This window comes from Myotis myotis, unplaced genomic scaffold (assembly GCF_014108235.1).
Source record: "Myotis myotis isolate mMyoMyo1 unplaced genomic scaffold, mMyoMyo1.p scaffold_m19_p_2, whole genome shotgun sequence".
NCBI lineage: Eukaryota > Metazoa > Chordata > Mammalia > Chiroptera > Vespertilionidae > Myotis > Myotis myotis.
Genome location: NW_023416324.1, coordinates 38,650,785 through 38,671,124, shown reverse-complemented (window position 1 = coordinate 38,671,124; position 20,340 = coordinate 38,650,785). Strand labels below are relative to the sequence as shown.

General features: G+C 45.2%; 1 protein-coding gene across 1 annotated transcript in view; it reads left to right on the top strand.

The window, feature by feature from the left end:
* C8B (complement C8 beta chain) overlaps positions 1-9,761 on the top strand; it is a 38,138-nt gene extending 28,377 nt beyond the window's left edge. The window contains exons 10-12 of the mRNA XM_036352815.1: positions 4,175-4,328; positions 6,948-7,016; positions 9,415-9,761. Coding sequence (XP_036208708.1) covers positions 4,175-4,328; positions 6,948-7,016; positions 9,415-9,566 — 375 coding nt within the window. The 3' untranslated portion in view covers positions 9,567-9,761. The remainder of the gene's footprint in view (positions 1-4,174; positions 4,329-6,947; positions 7,017-9,414) is intronic.
* The last annotated feature ends 10,579 nt before the right edge of the window (positions 9,762-20,340 follow it).

Sequence of the window (20,340 nt, the reverse complement as noted above, 5' to 3'; positions counted from 1 at the left end):
TTCTCTAGTGGTCAGGGTAGCTAGATTGTGGTCTGAGACCCAGGCTGAAAGAAGACACTGTATGGAGCTTGGGCATTGCCTAAGGTAGAAAGAAAAAAGTATAGTAGCGAATGGTGCTCACAAAGATGTCAGGACGACCTAGGTTACACTGCAGTAAGAACAACCCCCAAACCTCAGTGACATGTTCCAAAGTGTACTGGTCAGGGGCTTTCCTCAATGTCACTCAGGGAGCCAGGCGATGGAGGTTTTATCTTGGCATCTACTCCCAAGATCACCACAGCAGTGGTGAGGGAACAGGAAAAGTCAGCTCACTTTGCTCCCAAGGTGTCACCAGGGAAGGGACACTCCCTCTGCACACCTTTCCCTGCGCAAAACAAGTCACGTTGCAAACCTGTCCTTAAGGATGGCAGAGACTGCTGCCCTGCCGCCTGCCCAGAAAGCAAAGAAGCTGACATATTTGCTCAACAGTGATAACCAGCACACCTTTCTAAAGCAGCTTCGTCAAAGGTGCTTGCAAAGCACATCACTCTGACCAAGGGAAGGTTTACAATACAGATAGCACAGTAGCATTGCTGGGTAAGATAATGTTGGACTTAGACTGATGGATAGCACCCTTAGCAATAAATTCTGAATTTCAAATGAGGAAACCATGAATATCTTTAAATGGCAGGTTACACATCACCCAAATAATTTTGCCACAAATGAAATTCTAAATGTGTCTGCAATTTATAAGACACATCTCAAAGAAATAGACAACACTTAGAACTCAGATGATGAATAAAGATGCAAAATTTTCAACTTCTCTAGGAACTAAAAAGTTAAAGTAACAAAGCAATATTTTTAACCTATCAAATTGATAGTTATTAAAATCTATAACACTTAATGTTCATTGAGAGTGATGAAATGGGCACCTTTATAAAATGAGATGGGACTGTAAATAAGTACAACCCTTTAGGAAAAGAATTTAATTGTATATATCCAAACTTTTAAAGTGCTTATAGCTTTTGATTCAATAACCCTAAGTGCAGAATCAGCTAAATAAATAATTTTAAAAGTTGGTAGCGATGCATGTATAAAAACATGCCTTGATCTATGTTGTTTGTAATAGCAAAGGAGAAAAGAAAAAGGAAACAACCTAAATATTTAATAACAGGGCAAGTGTTGTATATATTGTAGTTCAAGCATGTCAAACTCTAGGCCCGTGGGCCACATGCCTCATTTATTTGGCCTGTGTTAGCCTTTGAGTTTGACATGCTTGTTCTAGTTCATCCATGCCACAGGATTCTATGCAGCCATAAAAAATATTCTTTTATGCTCATAATATGATGTGAAGTGAAAAAAGTGGAATATAAAACTACACTTTCCTTAAGCCACCTATTTGAGGTATGTATTTTTCTACCTACCTATCCAAAAATATACACTTGCAAGAAACAGACCACAGTGTTAATAGTTCAAATCCTTTCCCACTACTGTGTGGCTCTGGTTAATCTATTTAACTTTTCTGTGCCTTAGCCTTTTCATCTGTAAAATTCCATATAATAAAGAGGTAATATGCAAATTGATCCTCACTCTGTCACACCATCACAAGATGGCTGCGCCCACAGTGGAGGCAGGGTTCCCGTAATGAGCCCTAATGAGCAATCAGCAGGGACCTGAAGCTGTACCTCCTGCCTAGTGGGGCTTGACAGGGGCCCTCAGGCCACACCCCCTGCCCGGTGGGATTTGAAGGGGGACTTCAGGCCATGCCCCCCACTTGGTGGGGCTTGACAGGGGACCTGAGGCAGGGCTTGATGGGGGTAGGGCCGGCCAGGTCTGGATCTCGCCCAATGGGGGTGGGGCCAGCCAGGTTGGGTCTCATGTGATTTCAAGGTGCACGTAGGTGGACAGGAACTTGACTCTGGGTCCTGCAGTGTGCCCCAGACTCTGACAGGAGGAACATTTTCATGTACATTTTACTAATTTTCTTTCATCTTTGACACTTCTATTATAGAGAAAGGGCAAATAGCAATATTAAAATATTTCCTCTAATTAATTCCCTTTTAATGTGCACAAATTTCATCCACGGGGCCACTAGTGGGAATATAGAAGACCACCTACCTGACTCATAAGATTGTTGTAAAGATTCAGTTAGATTATGTTTGTCGAGTATTTAGTTCAGCACCTAATAAATGCTGGCTATGGCAATAATTATTATCATTGAAAATGTCAATCACCAGGGTCCATTGTAGAGAAGTGCATGGCACTGAACATATAGCAACCATCATCTCTTTGCAGCAATATGATAAATAAAATTTATAAGGGCAGGGATGCTATGGACCCAATAATCAAGGTGAGAAATTAGGACTGTGTATTTTGGGGAAGAGATGGGAAGAAAAAGGGAGGAAAGCAGGGAGAGAGGCAGGAAGGAAGAAGAGCAAAGAGGACCAGCAAACCAAAGAACAGGCAGCTGTGTCATATTAACTTGATTTAAAGAGGGAGCTGTGAAGATCTGAGAGTTGCTGCTCAGAACTCCACCAAAGTCTGCAAAATGTGGAGACCACTGGGATAAGGTTAGAAATGGAAATAGTCAATAATAATAATAATAATAGTCACTTTTATTAATAGTCCTCATGAACTAGTAGGAAAAACAAAGGCTTTGGGTTAGAACCCTGGCAGCTCTTTTATGAGTTATTTGACTTTGTTCAGTTACTCAACCTCCCCTGAAAACAAGACTAATAACTGTTGCCTTATGAGAATGAAGTGGGATCATATTTATAAACCACCAGCACAGCTTCTAGCACAAAGTATACCTGGAAGATTTAGTCCAGTTCTGCCTCTGACTTTCTCCCTCTCCTGGAGCAAATCTCAGGGCTGGGTTCTCCCTGAAAGGGAAAGCTGCCGGTTGGAGCCCATGGTTGGTGTACAGCAAACCCTCCCCCATGCACGGGCCAGCAGGCTGGAAGGTTCTGTAAACAGCCTCTGGATCAATTCATTGACCACAAAACAGTGAGACAATGGGACCACCAAGGGGCCTTTCTCTGCCCACTGGGGCGAAGGTCAGCATCAGACGCATTAAGAAATGGAAGCAATTTTCTTCTCACTGGAGGCTTCTATTAGGCATGATTGCCTGCATTTAGACAGACCCTAAACTCTCTAGGGCTGGATTAGGGCAGGATCACAACCAAAATCTGGAGAGGAACCTGGCCCTGGAGCTGAAACTAGAGCCAAGAGACTGAATAGTTTTAACTACCTTTTGGGATGTGGCCTCTGGCTTTTCCTGATCTACAAACACCACCACTTCCATCTGTAGCTTCCAAGTCTCAGACACTGCTGAGCTCTCTGTGCAACCAGCATCCCTTTTTGTGCTTCTACAGTTCTGCTATGCACACCCTCTCCTCCATGCCTTCTGCTACTGGCGTGATGGTGAGGTCTTCAATCCCCCTTGAATTGATCCACTTTATTAGCGGTTTTCAGGGCTGGATCCTAGAGGCAGAGCTGAGGAGTTTGTAGCCCTGATCGTCAATTTATAATCTAATTAGAAGAGAGACAGAGATTTCAACACATAAAAAATGTACGGAAAAGTGAGCAAAAAGAATTTGTATTGAATGAGTAGTAGAGTATTCTGAGCATTTCATGATGGGAAGGTGTTCTGTGAGCTCTGGAGCTTGGGAAAGGCTTCCCGATAGTGTCTCTGGCATGGTGTGAATGCTTTTGATAGATTTTGACGAGGGAGTGATGTTAGAACCAGGTTCCCATAATACTTTCAAAGAGCTTCTTGAAAATCACCTCCTCTCCCCACCAAAGACAGATGAACCACCTGCTCCTCTCTATCCATTAATTTTCCCCTATTACCTGTGCTGTAAGTATCCGTTAGTATGCTTGCCTCTACCTCTGGATTCTGAATTTCTTGTGAGTGGGGATTTTATCTTTTCCTTACTTGTGCTGACTTCCTGGCACTTATTCAGTAAGTATTGGTTGGGCTGAACTTGAATGAGCTTATTTGTGGATAGTAGGTGGAATGGGACAGAGAGATGATGGGGCATCCATCTACACTCTGGGGCATTTATCCAATGCCATAGGGATCTACTTTGGGTCTCTGTGCACTGACCCCTTGCCCATTCCTGGGGAGCCCTGCTTTACGCTTCTATTTGATGAATGTTTCCCCCTGACATAAAAGGCTTTGCTTGCTTCCCAGGCATCGCCGCTGTATGAGCTGGTGACCTCCACAGACTTCGCCTACTCCAGCACAGTGAAGCAGAACATGAAGCAGGCCCTGGAAGAGTTCCAGAAAGAAGTCAGCTCCTGCCTCTGTGCCCCCTGCAAAGGGAATGGGGTCCCTGTCCTGAAAGGTACCGTTTCCGGGGCAGCTGGTGTCCCTGGTGGGAGCCGTCCTGTGGAGGGCTGGTTCTGGGGCCAGAACATGTTATCAAAACCTCATACCCTCTAGAGTAGTTCAAGGAAAGTTTCTATGTCAATCCCTCGCCTCTGCCTCGAGCCCCAGGGTCTGTCATGAAGCTCTTTTCATTATCTCAATGGGAAAAAGGGGGCCCCCTGAACATTGGAGCCCCTTAAACCTGAGCTTCTTCAACCTAACTCAACATTAGGACTATGGGCATGCCTCAGAGACAATGCAGGCCCGGTTACCAACCACGGTAACAAAGTGGGTATCTCAATAAAGTGAGTCTTTTTGCTGGTGGGGAGTCTTGCCTTCCCTCTGTTAAAAACAAAAAACAAAACAACAAAAAAACGCAACACCTGTGAAGGGCAATAAAGCGAAGGGCAAGAAAACAAGGTATGCCTGCACTTGAGACCTTCAGAACTACTGATGCTTGGGGCCAACCTGGATCTTGATATGAGTATCTTTGGAGAAGGTCCCTTCATCAGGATGGTGACACCCTCCCCACCAGCCTGGGTGTGACCCACAATTGCTGAAGTCCCCACCTCTCCTGGACGCACCAAGGAGACCCCTGCCTGGTCACTCCATTCCTCTGAGGCAGTAAATCCCAGCCCAGGCTGCAGGTGAGAATCACCAGAGAGCTTTTCACAAACACAAAGCTGTTGTTACTGCCCAAAGTAATTAAAGTGAATCCTTGGGATTGGCCTTTAAAAAAGCCTCCCAGATGATTCCATTGTAGAGTCAGGGCTGAGAAGCTGTTCTGTAGCTGAATTCAGTGGTAGACAGGATTGAAGATTTCAATGAGCTGATAGACTAGTGGGTGTTACATTGAACTGCACCAAGTGCTAGTAGAAGTGTCTGTTAGTCTAGCTCCAAAGACTCAGAATGTAGGCAACTAGGACATGCTGCTCTGGCTGTCAGGATATCTGGGTTCCAGCCACAGGGACACAGTAGGTGACAGCCACATTAAACTGAAGACAGGAGCGGGCTGAGGCTGTGTTCTGTAACAGAAGTGGGGACAGACTCAGGGAATCTCTTCTGGCCAAAAAAGAAGCCCTGGGCTGAGCAGAGGAAATCTTTTGTGCATCTCCTGACCAAGACATGGTGAGAAGATTGGAGGACTGGGGAGGGGTAGCAAGGATGGGCCACGAGGACTTGATTCCTAACTTTGAGGATTACACTGGGGTCCTTGCAGTGGGCAAAACAAATATGGAAGAGTCTGGGGCCTGGCTTCTTATGCTCCTCTTGTGATGGGCTAGAAAAACTCTGAGGAAGCATTCAGTCCAGCCTGCTGCCAAAACAGGGCACCTAGAGCAGCTGGTTCCAGCAGATTCCAGCCCAGGGAGCCCATTGGAGTTGGCAGAACAAGCCAAGTGGATGGAGCAAGCTCAGCAGAGAGGACCCAGAGAAGGCCTGTTCTCATGGAGAAAGATCCCAGCTACCCAGTGGAAATTGAGGAGTGTGTGTCTACCTTGTTGGACAAGACGGATATGAGCATAGCAGACATAAGTGAGAGCCTAAGGCTGGGAAGTTCTACCATTAGGACGAGGACACTGAGTGAGGGTCAGTTCATCAGGAAGGAAGTCAGCCACCAGTTCAAAGTTTTGATCTAAGGTTGCTGAAATCCCCATTGCCTTGTGTGAAATTTGGACCTGGAAACTGGGACCCACCTGAGGTTCTACCCTGGAGGTGAGGGAGAACATGAAGACAGGGCTGGGATGCTCGCAGGGCCTGCTTTATGAAGGACAGTCCTGTGAAGAGATTCAGTGTGACCCAGATAAGAAGACTCCAGGGTGACATGTTACAGATTAACACAAGGAATAACTTACAGGGTATTAGACCTGGCCCAAAATAGGATAAGACATCAAAGTGAGTTCCCCATCACTAGAGGTGTGCAAGCAGAGGTTAGATAATTAACTTGGGGTGAAAATGACCAGTGGCTTCGCTGACCACAAACGTGGCTTTTGACTCTGAGCAACAAGACTAGGTCAAATATCTACTAACTAGAGGCCCGGTGCACAAAATTCGTGCACAGGGGGGCGAGGGGTACCTCTGCCTGGCCTGCAATGACACAAGTGTTCCAGCCTGGCCAGAGGCCCTCTGCAGCCAGACACGGAATGCTTGCTTCATTGCTGTGGTGACGAAGCAAGCATTCTGCCAGGCCACTCATACTGTCCACTCTCAGCAGCCACCCCCACCCCCCACCCCCCAGGACTGGAGGACTCCAGCTGGGCTGAGAGGACTGAGCGCCACCATCTTGTGGCTATGGGCACCACCATCTTTGTGATGGAGTGATGGTTAATTTGCATATTACCCTTTTATTAGATAGGATGAGTAGTATTCCTCAACAACTCCATATAATTCAACTCCATATGACGGCAATAAATATGTTCTTTATGAGCAAAGGATCCTCAAGAAAGGAGTAGGTATTCTTGGCACTGAACCTTCTTATTTCAAATGATTCAACTAAATGTCTCTAACTGGATGGGAAAGCAGTGATGTAGAAAAATGAACTCCAAGGTTCTTTCATCACGTGGTTATAGTTTACGTTCTCTCTGCATTGTCTTTGCAGAATCACACTGTGACTGCATCTGTCCCAATGGATTCGAAGGGCAAGGCTGTGAGATCACCTCACGGAAAAGTAAGGAGCCTTTGAGAGTTGGTGGGGAAAGGGAACACTAGAGGAAGTCCAGAGAGTAATTTGAAAGAGAAGAGCAAGGTGGGAGTTGCTGGTAGGGAGCTGGATCCTATGAAACTTGAGATCCATCCTGGCTATAGATTATAGATTTAATTACTGTCACAACCGAGAGTGCTTCATGTTATAGGACTGCTAATGGCATTTGCAAGTCTTCTCTTTAGATCATTCTGGAATGCTTACTTTTTTAAAAAAAATTTAGTCAACTCCTATTCAGTCCTCAAAATCCGGTGCAGATGCTCCTTGGTTCTGTAAAAAGTGCCCTAACTCCCTTCTCTCCCCAAGTAGAATTAGTTAATTCTTCCTTTGGATTCCTGTAGGACTTTGAACATATATTTACTATAGCTCTTAGCACATTGTACTTAGGGTTCTGTGTGTCTATTTCCCCTGTATATTTGAGTAAGGATGACATGTTTAATTTATCTTTGTCCCCATGTCCCAACACAGTTGGGGCTCAGTGGTATGTGTTGAAGGAACAACTGAAAGTCTAAACTATCACTAAGATCCCTTCCAGCTCTCAAATTCTTTGGCTGGTTTATTATCTAAGAGTTCTCAACCCCTTACTCCTCCTTCCCTTTATTTTCCTTGCTGCAGCTTTTTTTGGCGATACCATTATAAAAGGAAATGGCACATTAAGTAGAAACAATAAACATTTATTAGGCACTTTACCGTGTAGCAGGCCCCTTGCTGAGTGCTTGGACTCAGCTGGGTTCAAATTCCATCTCTATCTTTTAATAACTGTAGCCTTGACCACCTTACTTCACCTCTTTGTACCTCAGTCTCCCCATCTGTAAAATGGAGATGATGATATTAACTTTCCAATAGAGTTAGTTGTCTTGAGTTTCTCATCAGACATATAAAGCACTTCTAATGATGCTGAATACATTGTAAGAGACAAATGAATATTGGCTAGTTTGTTTTAGAGCTAAGTAAATAATGCTGCCTGCATTAAATCCTTTTAATTTTTAGATGTATTTTACATATTTTGTAGCTTACATAAATTAAATTTGTATTTTACACATATTAAATTTTTTTAATCCTCACAACAACCTCATAAAGTAGATACTACCAATATCCCCATTTTAAAGGTGAAGAAACAGATTTAATGGGCCATGAACTAATAGGCACACAGTTGGTATGTGTAGGTACCCAGATTCAGGTACCTTGGGTCTGACTCTACAGTCTTTGACCTTGACTCCTGTCTGCACTATTCCTGTCCCCAGCAACACGTTCAGGGTTGTCTTCACTCCCTCTCTTCCCACACCTCAGCCGTGCCCCACCCAGGGACCTGCCAGGGAGTGTACAATCAGACAGCCCCAGGATTTCTGCTGGTTGGCAGAGACCTTGGACAACTGCTCCCCCAGTCTTCTCATTTTACAAATGGGAGGCCCAGAGATAGGAAGTAGTGTACTCAGAATTACACTGTGAGTGAGAGGCTCAGCCAGACATGGTATATCTTTGTGGATATAATTGATCATTTGCCAATCTCATCAACCAAAAAATCCCCAGAGCAAACAAAAATGTAAGTGTTATTACCTCAGTTCACACACACAAGGCTCACAGTAGATGACATAGCTCCTATTTTACACATTGAGAAATAAAGTATTCAGCGTCCTATTGTTGAAAAGCATTCATTCAACAAATATTCACTAAGAGCCTCCTCTATGCCAGCTCAAATGCTGGGATTCAGTGGTGAGAGAGCAAATAAATCAGATATAGTTCATGTCATCACGGAGATTCCTCTTTAGAAAGAAGGGCCAACATTATTTAAATTGTCCCAGAAATATATTTAAAGTTTTAATTGTAACAAAATGCTACGAGAGCTTCAAATATGAAGAATTGGTAGGGAGTTAGGGTCAGGAAAGGTTTCCCTGTAGGAATTAACAATTAAACTGATATCTGAAGGGGAATAGGACTGTCAGTGGTTCTCAACCTTCCTAATGCCGTGACCCTTTAATACAGTTCCTCCTGTTGTGGTGACCCCCAACCATAAAATGATTTTTGTTGCTACTTCATAACTGTAATTTTGCTACTGTTATGAATCATAATGTAAATATCTGATATGCAGGATGTATTTTCATTGTTCGCGACCCACAGGTTGAGAACCACTGGACTAGATGAATAGAGGAAGGAAGAGTGTTCTTGGCAGGGGGGACGGCATGGGCAAAGGTCCTGTGTAGAAGGAAGCATGGTGAGAACAATGGCCTGAAAGGACAGTTGACTGGAGGGGGAATATCAGAAATTCAGTCTCCCAAAGCCTTTTGGTTTATACATCCCACCCCACCCATAGGGCACTACAGTGTAACAAGGGCTAACTCATGTTCCTTGACCTTCTTTCTTATAGATGTCCCCACTGATGGACAGTGGAATTGCTGGTCAAACTGGTCTCCATGTTCTGGAGGACATAAAACAAGACAAAGACAGTGCAACAATCCACCGCCTCAAAATGGGGGCAGCCCCTGCTTGGGCCCTGCTTCAGAAACACTTAACTGTTAAGGAAGGGAGAGCTCCCCACTGATAACACTGCTGTGGGCTGCACACAGCGAGAGGTCTGAGCCCTAGGAGCTCAGACAGCCCACCCCACACTAACTGCTCCTCCCCATACTAGCTCCCACCGGGGCCAGCCCAGGGCTGAAGGATGGTGCTATGCAGGAAGGATGCTTACAATAAAGATCTGTAAAATGCACATGACTGGAACCCACAGTGAGTTAAATAATTATAGGTTCCTGAGGGGCTTAAGCACCTTGGTAATCCTCACTTCACTTACTTCTATAGTTTTCTTTCACTCACATTTACTGTGTTGGCAGTTAGTCACTTTGAATTCCTACTGTCTAGCCGTGACTGGCACAGAGTGGGTGTCCAATAATGAATCAATGAATAGATATTAAGTTGCACCTCTCTTGAGTATACAGTCTCCTTCAGTGACAGTGGCAGTTCTTATTTATTGAATGATTACTTTGTACCAACCACAGTGCTTAATTCATCAGCATGTTAATTCATCCCACCCTCATGACAACCTTAAAAGGTGGATGCTATAGATGAGCCCTATTAACAGGTGGGGGGGACTGAGTCTTAGAAGAGTTCAGTGACTTGTCCAGGGCTACACAGTTAGCAAGTGGCAGAGTTGGGCTGCAAACCTGGGCACTTGGGTTCCAAGGTTTTAAACTCATAATTATGGTGCTCCCTTCCTCTCAGTAAATTCGGGCATTTGATTAATGAATATTTTATGAAAACATGGGAGACAGTGCCGTGTGTGTGTGTATGTGTGTGTGTGTGTGTGTGTGTGTGTGTGTGTGTACGCACGCGTGCACATGCGCTATTTACAAATCTCCCAGGCATCCTAGAGGCATGGATTCTGGTTCCTCAGTGACCTTGGATGCTGAGCACAGGAAGGGTGTGGTTGTGGATGTTGGAAGCACGAGTTCTGGGGCAGAGCTGAATTGTTGGGACATAAAAGTGGGTACTCAGAGAAGATCCTGAGTTAGAGCTAAGAGCCAGGAAAACTGATCACTGCATGAGAGACAGTTAAAAAAAAAAAAAAGAATGGAAAAAATTAGAGGAGAGGTTGTGTTGGCTGGAAGAGGAACCATATCAAGAAGTCCAAGTTGATGGTGTGGGGCAGTGTACCATGTAAACCCTCCCCACCTCTGTACATTCCCACTTTGCTCACTCAGGCTTCTGTGCAAACCCCATTTGGGGGAAGGAGGTATTTGAAGAGAATAAGAAGGCAGTTGATCTTCAGGTTACTAAAAACCAAAATATTTTTACTATTTAGATTAAGGCAAGTGCTCATGTAATCTTTATTGCCCTCATTTGTTCTATGATATTAAAATATCCCTTAATATTTTCTTTGCTCCTAGGAACTTTCTGACTGATTCTAGAACTTTATGTGAATTTTTAGATCAAATTGGTAGGAAAAAATAAGTTAGTGGAAGGTGAATTGGTTCATCTTATTCCTTTTCAACCGGTTTTTTGTTGGTTGGTTGGTTGGTTGGTTGGTTGGATTGGTTTTTGCCACATCATCTGCTTTGAGCTTGCCATTGGGGTTCAGTGCTGGGGCCTAAGGACCTTTACATGTCCATGACACCAGCCAGCTCTGGAACTGAACAACCCCCAGAAGGAGCTGATACTTTACTGCTCAGGGGTTGTTATAGCAAGCGAGGCAGTTGTCCTCCTTCCTGTATCCCCGTGCCCTCTGCAATTGAGCTGATGGCTCTGGGCCTTTTTTAGCTTAATATTATTTCTTTGCTGTCTGCTGTTATTTCAACAGGCTAATCCAATAAGGTTTTATCTCTTTCATTAGACCGAGGCCGTATAATTTTCTTGAGTTATAATCTATCTTCTTTTAAGATTCCCCAGGGAGAGGGGAGAGCAGTTCTGTGTTTGGTTGATGGGAGGCTCCAAGGAAGCCCACATCAGCACGTCGAAGCAGGTGCTGCCAAATTAAATCCTGCATCTCAATCACAGCCACCGCTTCTAATGGGAGATCTGAGTTGATTATGGAGATGACAGCCCAGGTTCACATTGATTGCATTTAGCAGAAATTGTTTATCCTATTAAATATGGTCTTGAAGGAGAGACAATTGGATTGCAGAGCACCGGCGAATACCCGGGTGACGCCCAGGCACTGCTAAACTGTGTAATGATTATATTCTTATTTGTGGGCTGAACTTCCCCTCGTGGCTCTTTCTGCAAACAAATGCATTTAGGAGGAGGCTCGAACATAATGTAAGAATTAAACAAAATAAATACAAACTGGGCTTGTGGAAAATCTTGGCAACAACTGTAGTTTGCACCAGTGTAACTGTGTCGGAGCTGCAAGTCCCCGTGGGGCACAGTGTAGGCAGTGGCTTGGCAGCAGGCCTGGGAGCTGAGCACAGCACAAGATACCTGGGCGTAGGAGAGCTTTGCATCTGAAAGCATGAATTTCTGCAATGCTGTGAGCTCTGCCGTGTGCTCGATAGGGGTGAACGAGGAGGTGCTCTGAATCTATGCTTCCTTCCTGTGTGACCTTGGGCTAATCTCATAACTGCTGTGGGAATAATAATTATAATTATTACGATAATAATAGCTGCCAATTATAGAGTGCTTTTCAGTTTATGGAGTCTTTTAGCCTACATTATCTCATTTAATCTTTCTCTGAATTTGATGGGGTAGATATCAATGCAATTATCAGGTGACAGGTAGAGAAAGTTTCAAAAGGAACCTGATCCTTACAATGAATGTACTAACGATGGAAATCAAGATGGGATAGTGGCGGGATGTGTGGGGAGGCCGGGAGAAAGAGCACCTGCCAGCAGAGAATCCAGAGGAAAATGCCATCTTTGTTGTGAAGGGGACTCTGGCCTCTCCCAGGGACTTATAAAAAACACAGGGCGAGTGTGCACCTGGAACAGAAAGCCCTTAGGGCCCCAACCAGGTCTCCCTGAGATTTCCAGGATTAGCATCTTGGTGGGGAAATGTTTTATTTTGCAGATTGAAAATGTCTGAATGACAGCGTGAATACCTGTCAGTGTTTCCAGGCTTTGCAGACATTGTACTGTAATTTACTCATTTATCATCTCTCACTCCTCCTCAAATATAATGTCTTTGGAGGCAGGCATAGTGTCTGCCTGCTGCACTCATGTGTCCCCAGCACCCAGTACAATGTCTGGGACACTCAGACAACAATGAGTAACTGCTGCATGAATTAATAACTAATGGAAAAAGGGGTGAGTGGAGACAAGGGCAGGACCTTTCCAGGACAGTGAGAAACTTTAGTGCATTGGTGGCACGTGGTGGCGGCATCATGAAGTTTGGGGTATAGGTGCCTGATACAGGGGCAACCCACACAGCAGTGGCCAGGGGAGGTGCCTTCAGCCAGTGTCATAGGCAGCATTGCAAACAGAGTCAAGTAGGAGAGGCCGAAAGCTGATGTCAGGTAGGGGCTGATCACACTTGTTCAGGGTGTTGGTGACCACCACTGGGGACCACCAGGAAGCTTCCGGGAAACTTTACGTAGGAGAGCGGAAACATTGGCAATCATGGCACTGGAGTGACCTGGGAAGCATACTTACAGGCTGGTGCAGAAACCAAGGCATAACAGGGTTAAGAGGCCTTCCCTGAATGTGGCAAAGGCAGGAAATGAACAAAGACTCACTTAAGAAGACTGTTTTCCAATATTCTGCCTCTCATCGCAGTAAACCCAGAGCACCCACCTAAAACCTAGCAGCCACACTAGGGAATGGAGCACTTGAATCTGTGGGAGAGATAGAAACATCAATGATGAGAGAGAATCACTGATCGGCTGCCTCCTGTATGCTCCAAACTGGGGATGGAGCCTGCAACCTAGGCATGTGCCCTGACTGGGAGTTGAACCATGACCTCCTGGTTCATAGGTGGATGCTCAACCACTGAGCAACACCGGCCGGGTCCTGAGTTGTCTTTCTTAAATGTTGGCCAGATTCCAACACTGAGGCACTTGGGAACTCAGAGGTGGGTTTACTGAGATGCACAGGGCAGCGTAACTTCTCAGGCAGAACTGGACACATAGGGGCCGAGTAGAGACAGAAACGCTTAGACATGTGTGCCTGGGTGCCAGACTCCTGCATTTGCAATGTGGCCTGGTGCTAGGACCCACTAGCATTGTGCTCTTATGCAAATTAAGTAGCCATCTGTGCCTCTATTTCCTCCCCTATAAGATAGGGATGGTGATGGTAGCAACCCCTGGCGTTCTGTGAACTGCTACCCTCAGGAAGGACCCTGGGAAAAGCCGGCCTCCACTGTTAGCTGTGTCATCGACATCACTTTCCATGGATCCGTAACACATCAACAAGAACTCCGGTTGGTTTGTCTTTTGAAAGTCATTGAAAATTGCTTTACGGACAGGGTTTCAGTGTTAACCACTACAATGCATGAGAACATGAAAGACATAAAATAGCTTAGCACCTAGGAGAGGTATTTATAATGGATATAGAGCAGTGGTTCTCAACCTTCTGGCCCTTTAAATACAGTTCCTCATGTTGTGACCCCACCATAAAATTATTTTCCTTGCTACTTCATAACTGTCATGTTGCCACTGTTGTGAATCTTAATGTAAATATCTGATATGCAGGATGGTCTTAGGCGACCCCTGTGAAAGGGTCGTTCGACAGCCAAAGGGGTCGTGACCCACAGGTTGAGAACTGCTGACATAGAGCTTTTCTATCTCAAGCTCTGGGTTGTTAAGGGAAAATGGAACAGCATAATCACTGATATTTGCAGAGGGCATTACCAGCTACAGAGAACTTTCACATACCTAATCCAGTTTAATCCTCTCTGTCTGAGCAAGCATGGCCATGGGTGAACCTGAACTCAGACCTCTGTTCCCATACTCAGCCCCATGTTGGGCACCATAAGTGCTGCACCAGCACAGCCTGGTTTAGTGAATTTGAGAAGGGGCGGTAAAGGATTGAGAAAAGACAGACAAGAGAACAAAAGCTGGGTCTGGGTGGGTCGCTGTCCTCTCTGATGGAGAGCTAGTGATAGCACCATGGACTGCAAGCAGAGTCTATTTTATACCCAGTTTCCACAAGGCAAAATAAGGGTGTGGTCAAGATGTTTACAACATTCTCATGGGTTTCAAATCTACTTAATTGCATGCACCTGTCAATCTTTGTTTACTTGCTACACCTCAGGCAGCCTATATCACTCAGCCACAGGGCTACAGGTTCAGACCATAGGTCAAGCTTACAACTATAGCCTTTGACTATAATTGTGCTGGGAGGGCTTTGCCCTCCAAGCTGGGACTTGCACGTGGCTTTGCCACGAGAGGACCATGTCCTCTCATTAGTCCAAGGCTTGAACCTGTCGAAACACTGTAGCTACTCTCCACACTCTCCGTGCCTGCAAGAGGAAGGATGTGTTATCTGCCTCTGGCAGGTGATGAGAAGGAACCTCAGAGACACTAAGCAACCTGATCAAGACCACACAGCTTGAAAGAGGCAGGACTGCCGGAGTCCAAGGGCCACCACCACACAGCTGCCTGTCTTCCCACCACAGCAGAAGTGTATCCAGCTTCACTGTGAAGCGGGGGCCTGCCCGCCAGCCCACTTGTCTGGTATGGCAGTCGGTATTGGAGAAGCAGAGTCATTGGGAGGGCTTTGGGGCAGATAGATAAAGGCACAAGACCCAACGCCACTACTTCTGAGCTGAGCGACCTTGATACGTCATTAATCTTCTCTGTGCCTCAGTGTCCTCATCAGAAAACATGGCTGATACTCTCAATGGCACAAGTGTAAAGATTGAAAGACATAACATATGCTATCACCCCAGAGGGCCTGGCACATGGTAGGTACTCAGCTGCTTTCCTGTCCTAGGGTGCTGGACAACCTGCCCTGCCTGATATCTGCCTTTTATTCTTTACCACCCCTAGCTTCATAAGACTGTATTTTACAGAAAGAAAAGAAATGGGGACTGTGTTTGCAGTGGGGAATTCTTGGAGCGTTGTCAAAGGCAGTCAAGTGGCTGGTCTGACATTCACCTCTGTGCAGGAGGCTGCTCTGGAGCTTGGGTGCTCCCATTATTAGTGGCTGTGTCCACCGGTTATCTCGCGTCTACACCTTGCAACACCAGGTGTTCCTTCATCCATCATTGACCATTGTCTGGTATCCAGGCCTCCGTCCCCCACCACCTCTGCCACACGGGCCTTCTTGTTAATAAGCCAGTTTGTTCATATCCTGAAAACTATCTGATTCCAGCACCTTTTATCCCAAACACCATCCATCCATCAACTGCTTGCTCCACAGGCTTGGTTAGGAAAATGGGAATAAGGGAGGGGGACAAATAATAGATAAAACGTCTTAGCTGCTATCTTTAAAGAAATAGAATGGATAAATAGACCCGTCAGACATGTATCATGCTACTGGACAGCAAAGTCCATTTGTTAAAAATAGGTTAGGATGGGAGGATTTATCTCACATTTTAAGCTGTTAATATAGAAAGGAAACATATTTTCCTTTATCTCTCCCAGGGGTTGGGGGAAAACCCCAAGGCCATGAATGCAGAATTTTTAACTCGATTTGATGGACTCTCCTTGACTAAAGTGGAAAAGGCAGGCTCTTTCTTAAATGTGTGTAGCCTGTAGGGATGGCGTGGACTCTCCTCTATGCACCCGGAAGGTTGCAGGACCTTGGGGTCCTGGGGAAAAAATCTTCCGTGGGGTTCTCTCCCACAGATTTCTGCACACTACATGCAAAGCCTGTTTTGGAGCCTCTCCCTCTAGCACAGCCATTTTCAACCGGTGTGCCCCAAGATTTTTTAAAACACCACTACCTGACTATTTAGTCAGGGGCACTGATCTCTTTTCCCATTGTCAAAAAATGACAACAGCCAACAAAATAGCCATCCAGTGTGGATCAATCAAAATTATACCTTTTTTAAATCAAATCAGTGAAAAGCATAATATATTGTTCGGTGTGGCGCAGAATTTTAGTTATTAGTTTATGTGTGCCATGAGATGAAAAAGATTGATAATCACTGCTCTAGCACAGAGGGACCAGAAAGAGAACAGAGACTTTTACTGGGAAGCTCCAAATACTATGTATGCTAGATGCTGGGGCTCCAGAAGTAAATATCGGTCCCCATCCACCCTGCAAGAAGTCATGGGGTGGGGGAGGATAAGAGAGGACAAGTAGGCTACAGTGATGGAGTATGTAAAATACTGTGATATAGAGCCATACGAGGGGCAGCACCTGATGCAGTGTGGGAGAATGGCAGGGGTCAGGGTTGGCATTCTGGGTGCATGGACACCTAAACTACACCATGAAGACCCTTGGTGAAAAGACAAAAGGTAGGAGCTTGCAGGTGAGGATGCTGTCTGGGTAGTGTGTCCAAAGCCCAAACTATTAGGGAACTAAATTGGAAGTAGTTCATTCATTCAACAATATTTATTGAGCCCCTATTAAGGCCAAATACTATTGTAGCTACTGGAAATCTAGCCATGAAAAAACAAATTGCATATTAGTGGGGGAGATATACCAAGGTGGGGGAGGATAAACCCTTGGTATGTTTCCTCAGGTAGTAATAAGTACCATATAAAAAATAAATGCAGGTAAAGTCTTTGGAGGGATAATATTTGAGCAGAGACTTGACTGAAATGAGGGAGTGAGTCTTGGGTGAGCTCATTTAGGGATGAGCTCATTTAGGGGATGAGTTTTCAGGCAGAGGGGACAGCAAGTGCTAAGGTCCTGAGGCATGAGAAAGCTGGGCATGTGGGAGGAACAGCAGAAAGACTTGAGCAGTTGGAGCAGCATGACTGAGAGAAGAGTAAATGGAAGAAAACAAAGAGAGAGAGCCAAGGGCTGGTCATTACGGGGCTTTGTGGATCATGTTAGGGATGATAGATTTTTAGTGCATTTGACTCACAGAGTCTGAAATGGGAGGTACAGATGGAGCAGTACATTGCATCAGATCAGAGATAACCTTGTGAATCCAGTTCAGAATGCTCGGGCCTTATAACAATGTCTGTGGGGTGTTGAACCTCCAGGACACCTGAGGGGAGTAGGAGAATGACTGACAAGTGTGTATTTATGGAAATCTCCCAGGGCCAAGCACCAGCTTCCCTCAGGAAAGGCCCAGTGACCAAACTCAAGGTTGAAACGCAGCCTGAGAATGTCCAGGGCCCATGCCCAGTTGCTAAGCAGTAACTGTCCCCAACCTTCATGGTTTCCAACCTCTGTGACTGCACAAGCTATTTCCTCATCTTCCTTTGCTTGTCTAACTCCTGCTTATTTCCTTGACCTCTCTGGCCATCTACTACTCCTCCAGGTTGTCTTTCCTGTACCCACAGCCCCTGGGTTTCCTGCTGGTACCCCTCCTGCCATTGTTCACAGGCCTCCCCTAGACAAAGTGTACTTCTGGGGTGGGACCATGTCTGATTGATTCATTTCTGTACCTCCAGCACCCAGCACGGGGCCTGGCCAAGAGCTCACCCATTCCTGAACAAAGGGATAGCAGCCTCCCTTGATGGTCCTCATGGAGAACAAGGGCCCATTGCTCATCCTCATCACAGCCCCTCCCTTATGCTGCTCCTGATGGCTTCATGCTGCCATCTCTCATTCCTGCAGTGTGGTTTTTGAAGCCTACCCTTTCTCTCTGTCCATTTTCTTCACCCTAAAGGCATAGTGTTCAGAAGAAATTCATTGAGTGCAGATTGCTTTAGATCTTCCTCTATCTCAAAGGAGGAAAAAGGAAAAAGCATCTCCTGATTGCTTTTCATTCTGCCATTAATTTACTTTTCAAAAGACACCTTGTCAAGCTGAAGATTAGATCTTTAAACCATGTTTTTACATCTGCTACCTATAAAACCTAGACTATAGATCTCCTGAAAGGACCCGAAGGAGAATCCATTTGATGAGTTTTCTGCCTTTCTCTCAGAGAGAGCCAGGCATTCTTGAAGAGGGGAAGGCGCAGGTCCGGTGAAGGGCTGCAGCTGTTGAAAGTGCCACTGCTGCTGTGTTGTCATTTCTCTTTAGGAGGTGCAGAACCTTCACAGGAGTGTCACAGGCTCTGGTCTGGGTTCTCTGGCTCAGATGACAGGTAGATGGCATTGCTCAGCTCATGGTCTTGGCTCACAGTTGATCCAGGCAATGGCTTAATCCCAACAGTCTCAGCTCCACCCACCTAGATGACCACACTTACTTCCTAAGGGTCTCCCTTGCCTCTGGTTTCTTCTCTCTCCCCTGTACCCCACACACCATCCTATACCCTCCACTGGTAGACAGCACAGAGCAAAGGTAGAGGAGCATATGCTTGATGTGATCTTACAAGCTCCTTGATAAGACGAGATAAAATAGAACAGACAAACCTTACTGTGGCTGCCCTTTTGTTTGGTCACATACCCCATTTCTCATGTAATGCCTCCTGGACTCAACCTTGGCAGCATTGGAACCATGTGGGGAGCTTTTAAAGCTACTGATGTCTGGCTCCCACCTCCAAAGGCTTGGATTTAATTGGTCTGGGGTGCAACCTCCGGACAGCAGTGTTTTTACTCCCCAGGTGATTCTAATGCGCAACCAAGACTGAGTACCACAACTTTGGGATCAAGTTTGAATGTCCTCTGTAAATTGCTCTCTTGGCCTGGCCAGTCTGGCCTCCCATTCTAGCATGTAACCACCCCTCCCCAGGAAATAACAAATGGAAATTAGTTATTAGTGTAGATTAAAATAAAAAGTAAATTAACAACAGGAATAGAAGCAATAAGGGAGTCTTCTGTTTTCTTCTTTCAGATAGAAGATCTAAAGAGTTCAGGAATAAATTTTAAACTATAACTTTTAATTAATAATAGTAACAATAATAAGATTAAGAGTGATGCCAATAAATTGTATGTGACAGGCACTGTTTTAAGTATTTTATATAACTTATTTCTTTATATTCACCATCATCCCCACTCTATAAAATTCACACAAAGAGCCCAGTCCCTCCCCGACCTGGACTCCCTTGGCACTTATTTTATATCCACATATTTGGGCATTAGCTAGACCAGCTGTGGGCAAACTACGGCCCGCGGGCCGGATCCGGCTCGTTTGAAATGAATAAAACTAAAAAAAAAAAAAAAAAAAAAAAAAAAAAGACCGTACCCTTTTATGTAATGATGTTTACTTTGAATTTATATTAGTTCACACAAACACTCCATCCATGCTTTTGTTCTGGCCCTCCAGTCCAGTTTAAGAACCCATTGTGGCCCTCGAGTCAAAAAGTTTGCCCACCCCTGAGCTAGACAATTAATTTTCTGTGTCCCTAAAACCCATTTAAATTGTATCATGTCTATATAAGTCTTATTGTCACCCTAAAAAGATTGAAGATTCTGGAAGGATTAAAGGACTCTGGAAACATGTTTCTTTTACCAATTGGGAATACAAATTCTACCTTTCAGGAGCTCACAATCTATAGGAGAAACTTACAGGTAAACAGAAAAGTCAGTGCAACACAACACGTCCATACTGGAGTGCTGTGGGATACTGAGGCTGGCTGGTATGATTGGCTGCCATGCAGGTGTGGCAGGGAAGGTGCACCGATCATTATTGGTGGGCCCCTCCAATCTATACTCCACTCTGGGTGCCTGACTAATATGGACCCCATCTTTGAACTGTTTCCTGAGCTCAGTCCCTCACTTTATCCACAGGTACTTGTTAGGTCCCTCCCAAAGGAAGGCATAGCCCTGGCCTCTGGGGATACAGGTGGAACCAAACAAAGCTAATCTCTGCCCTTAAGATGGGCAGATGGGTCATAGTCACTGGATACATGGGCACCA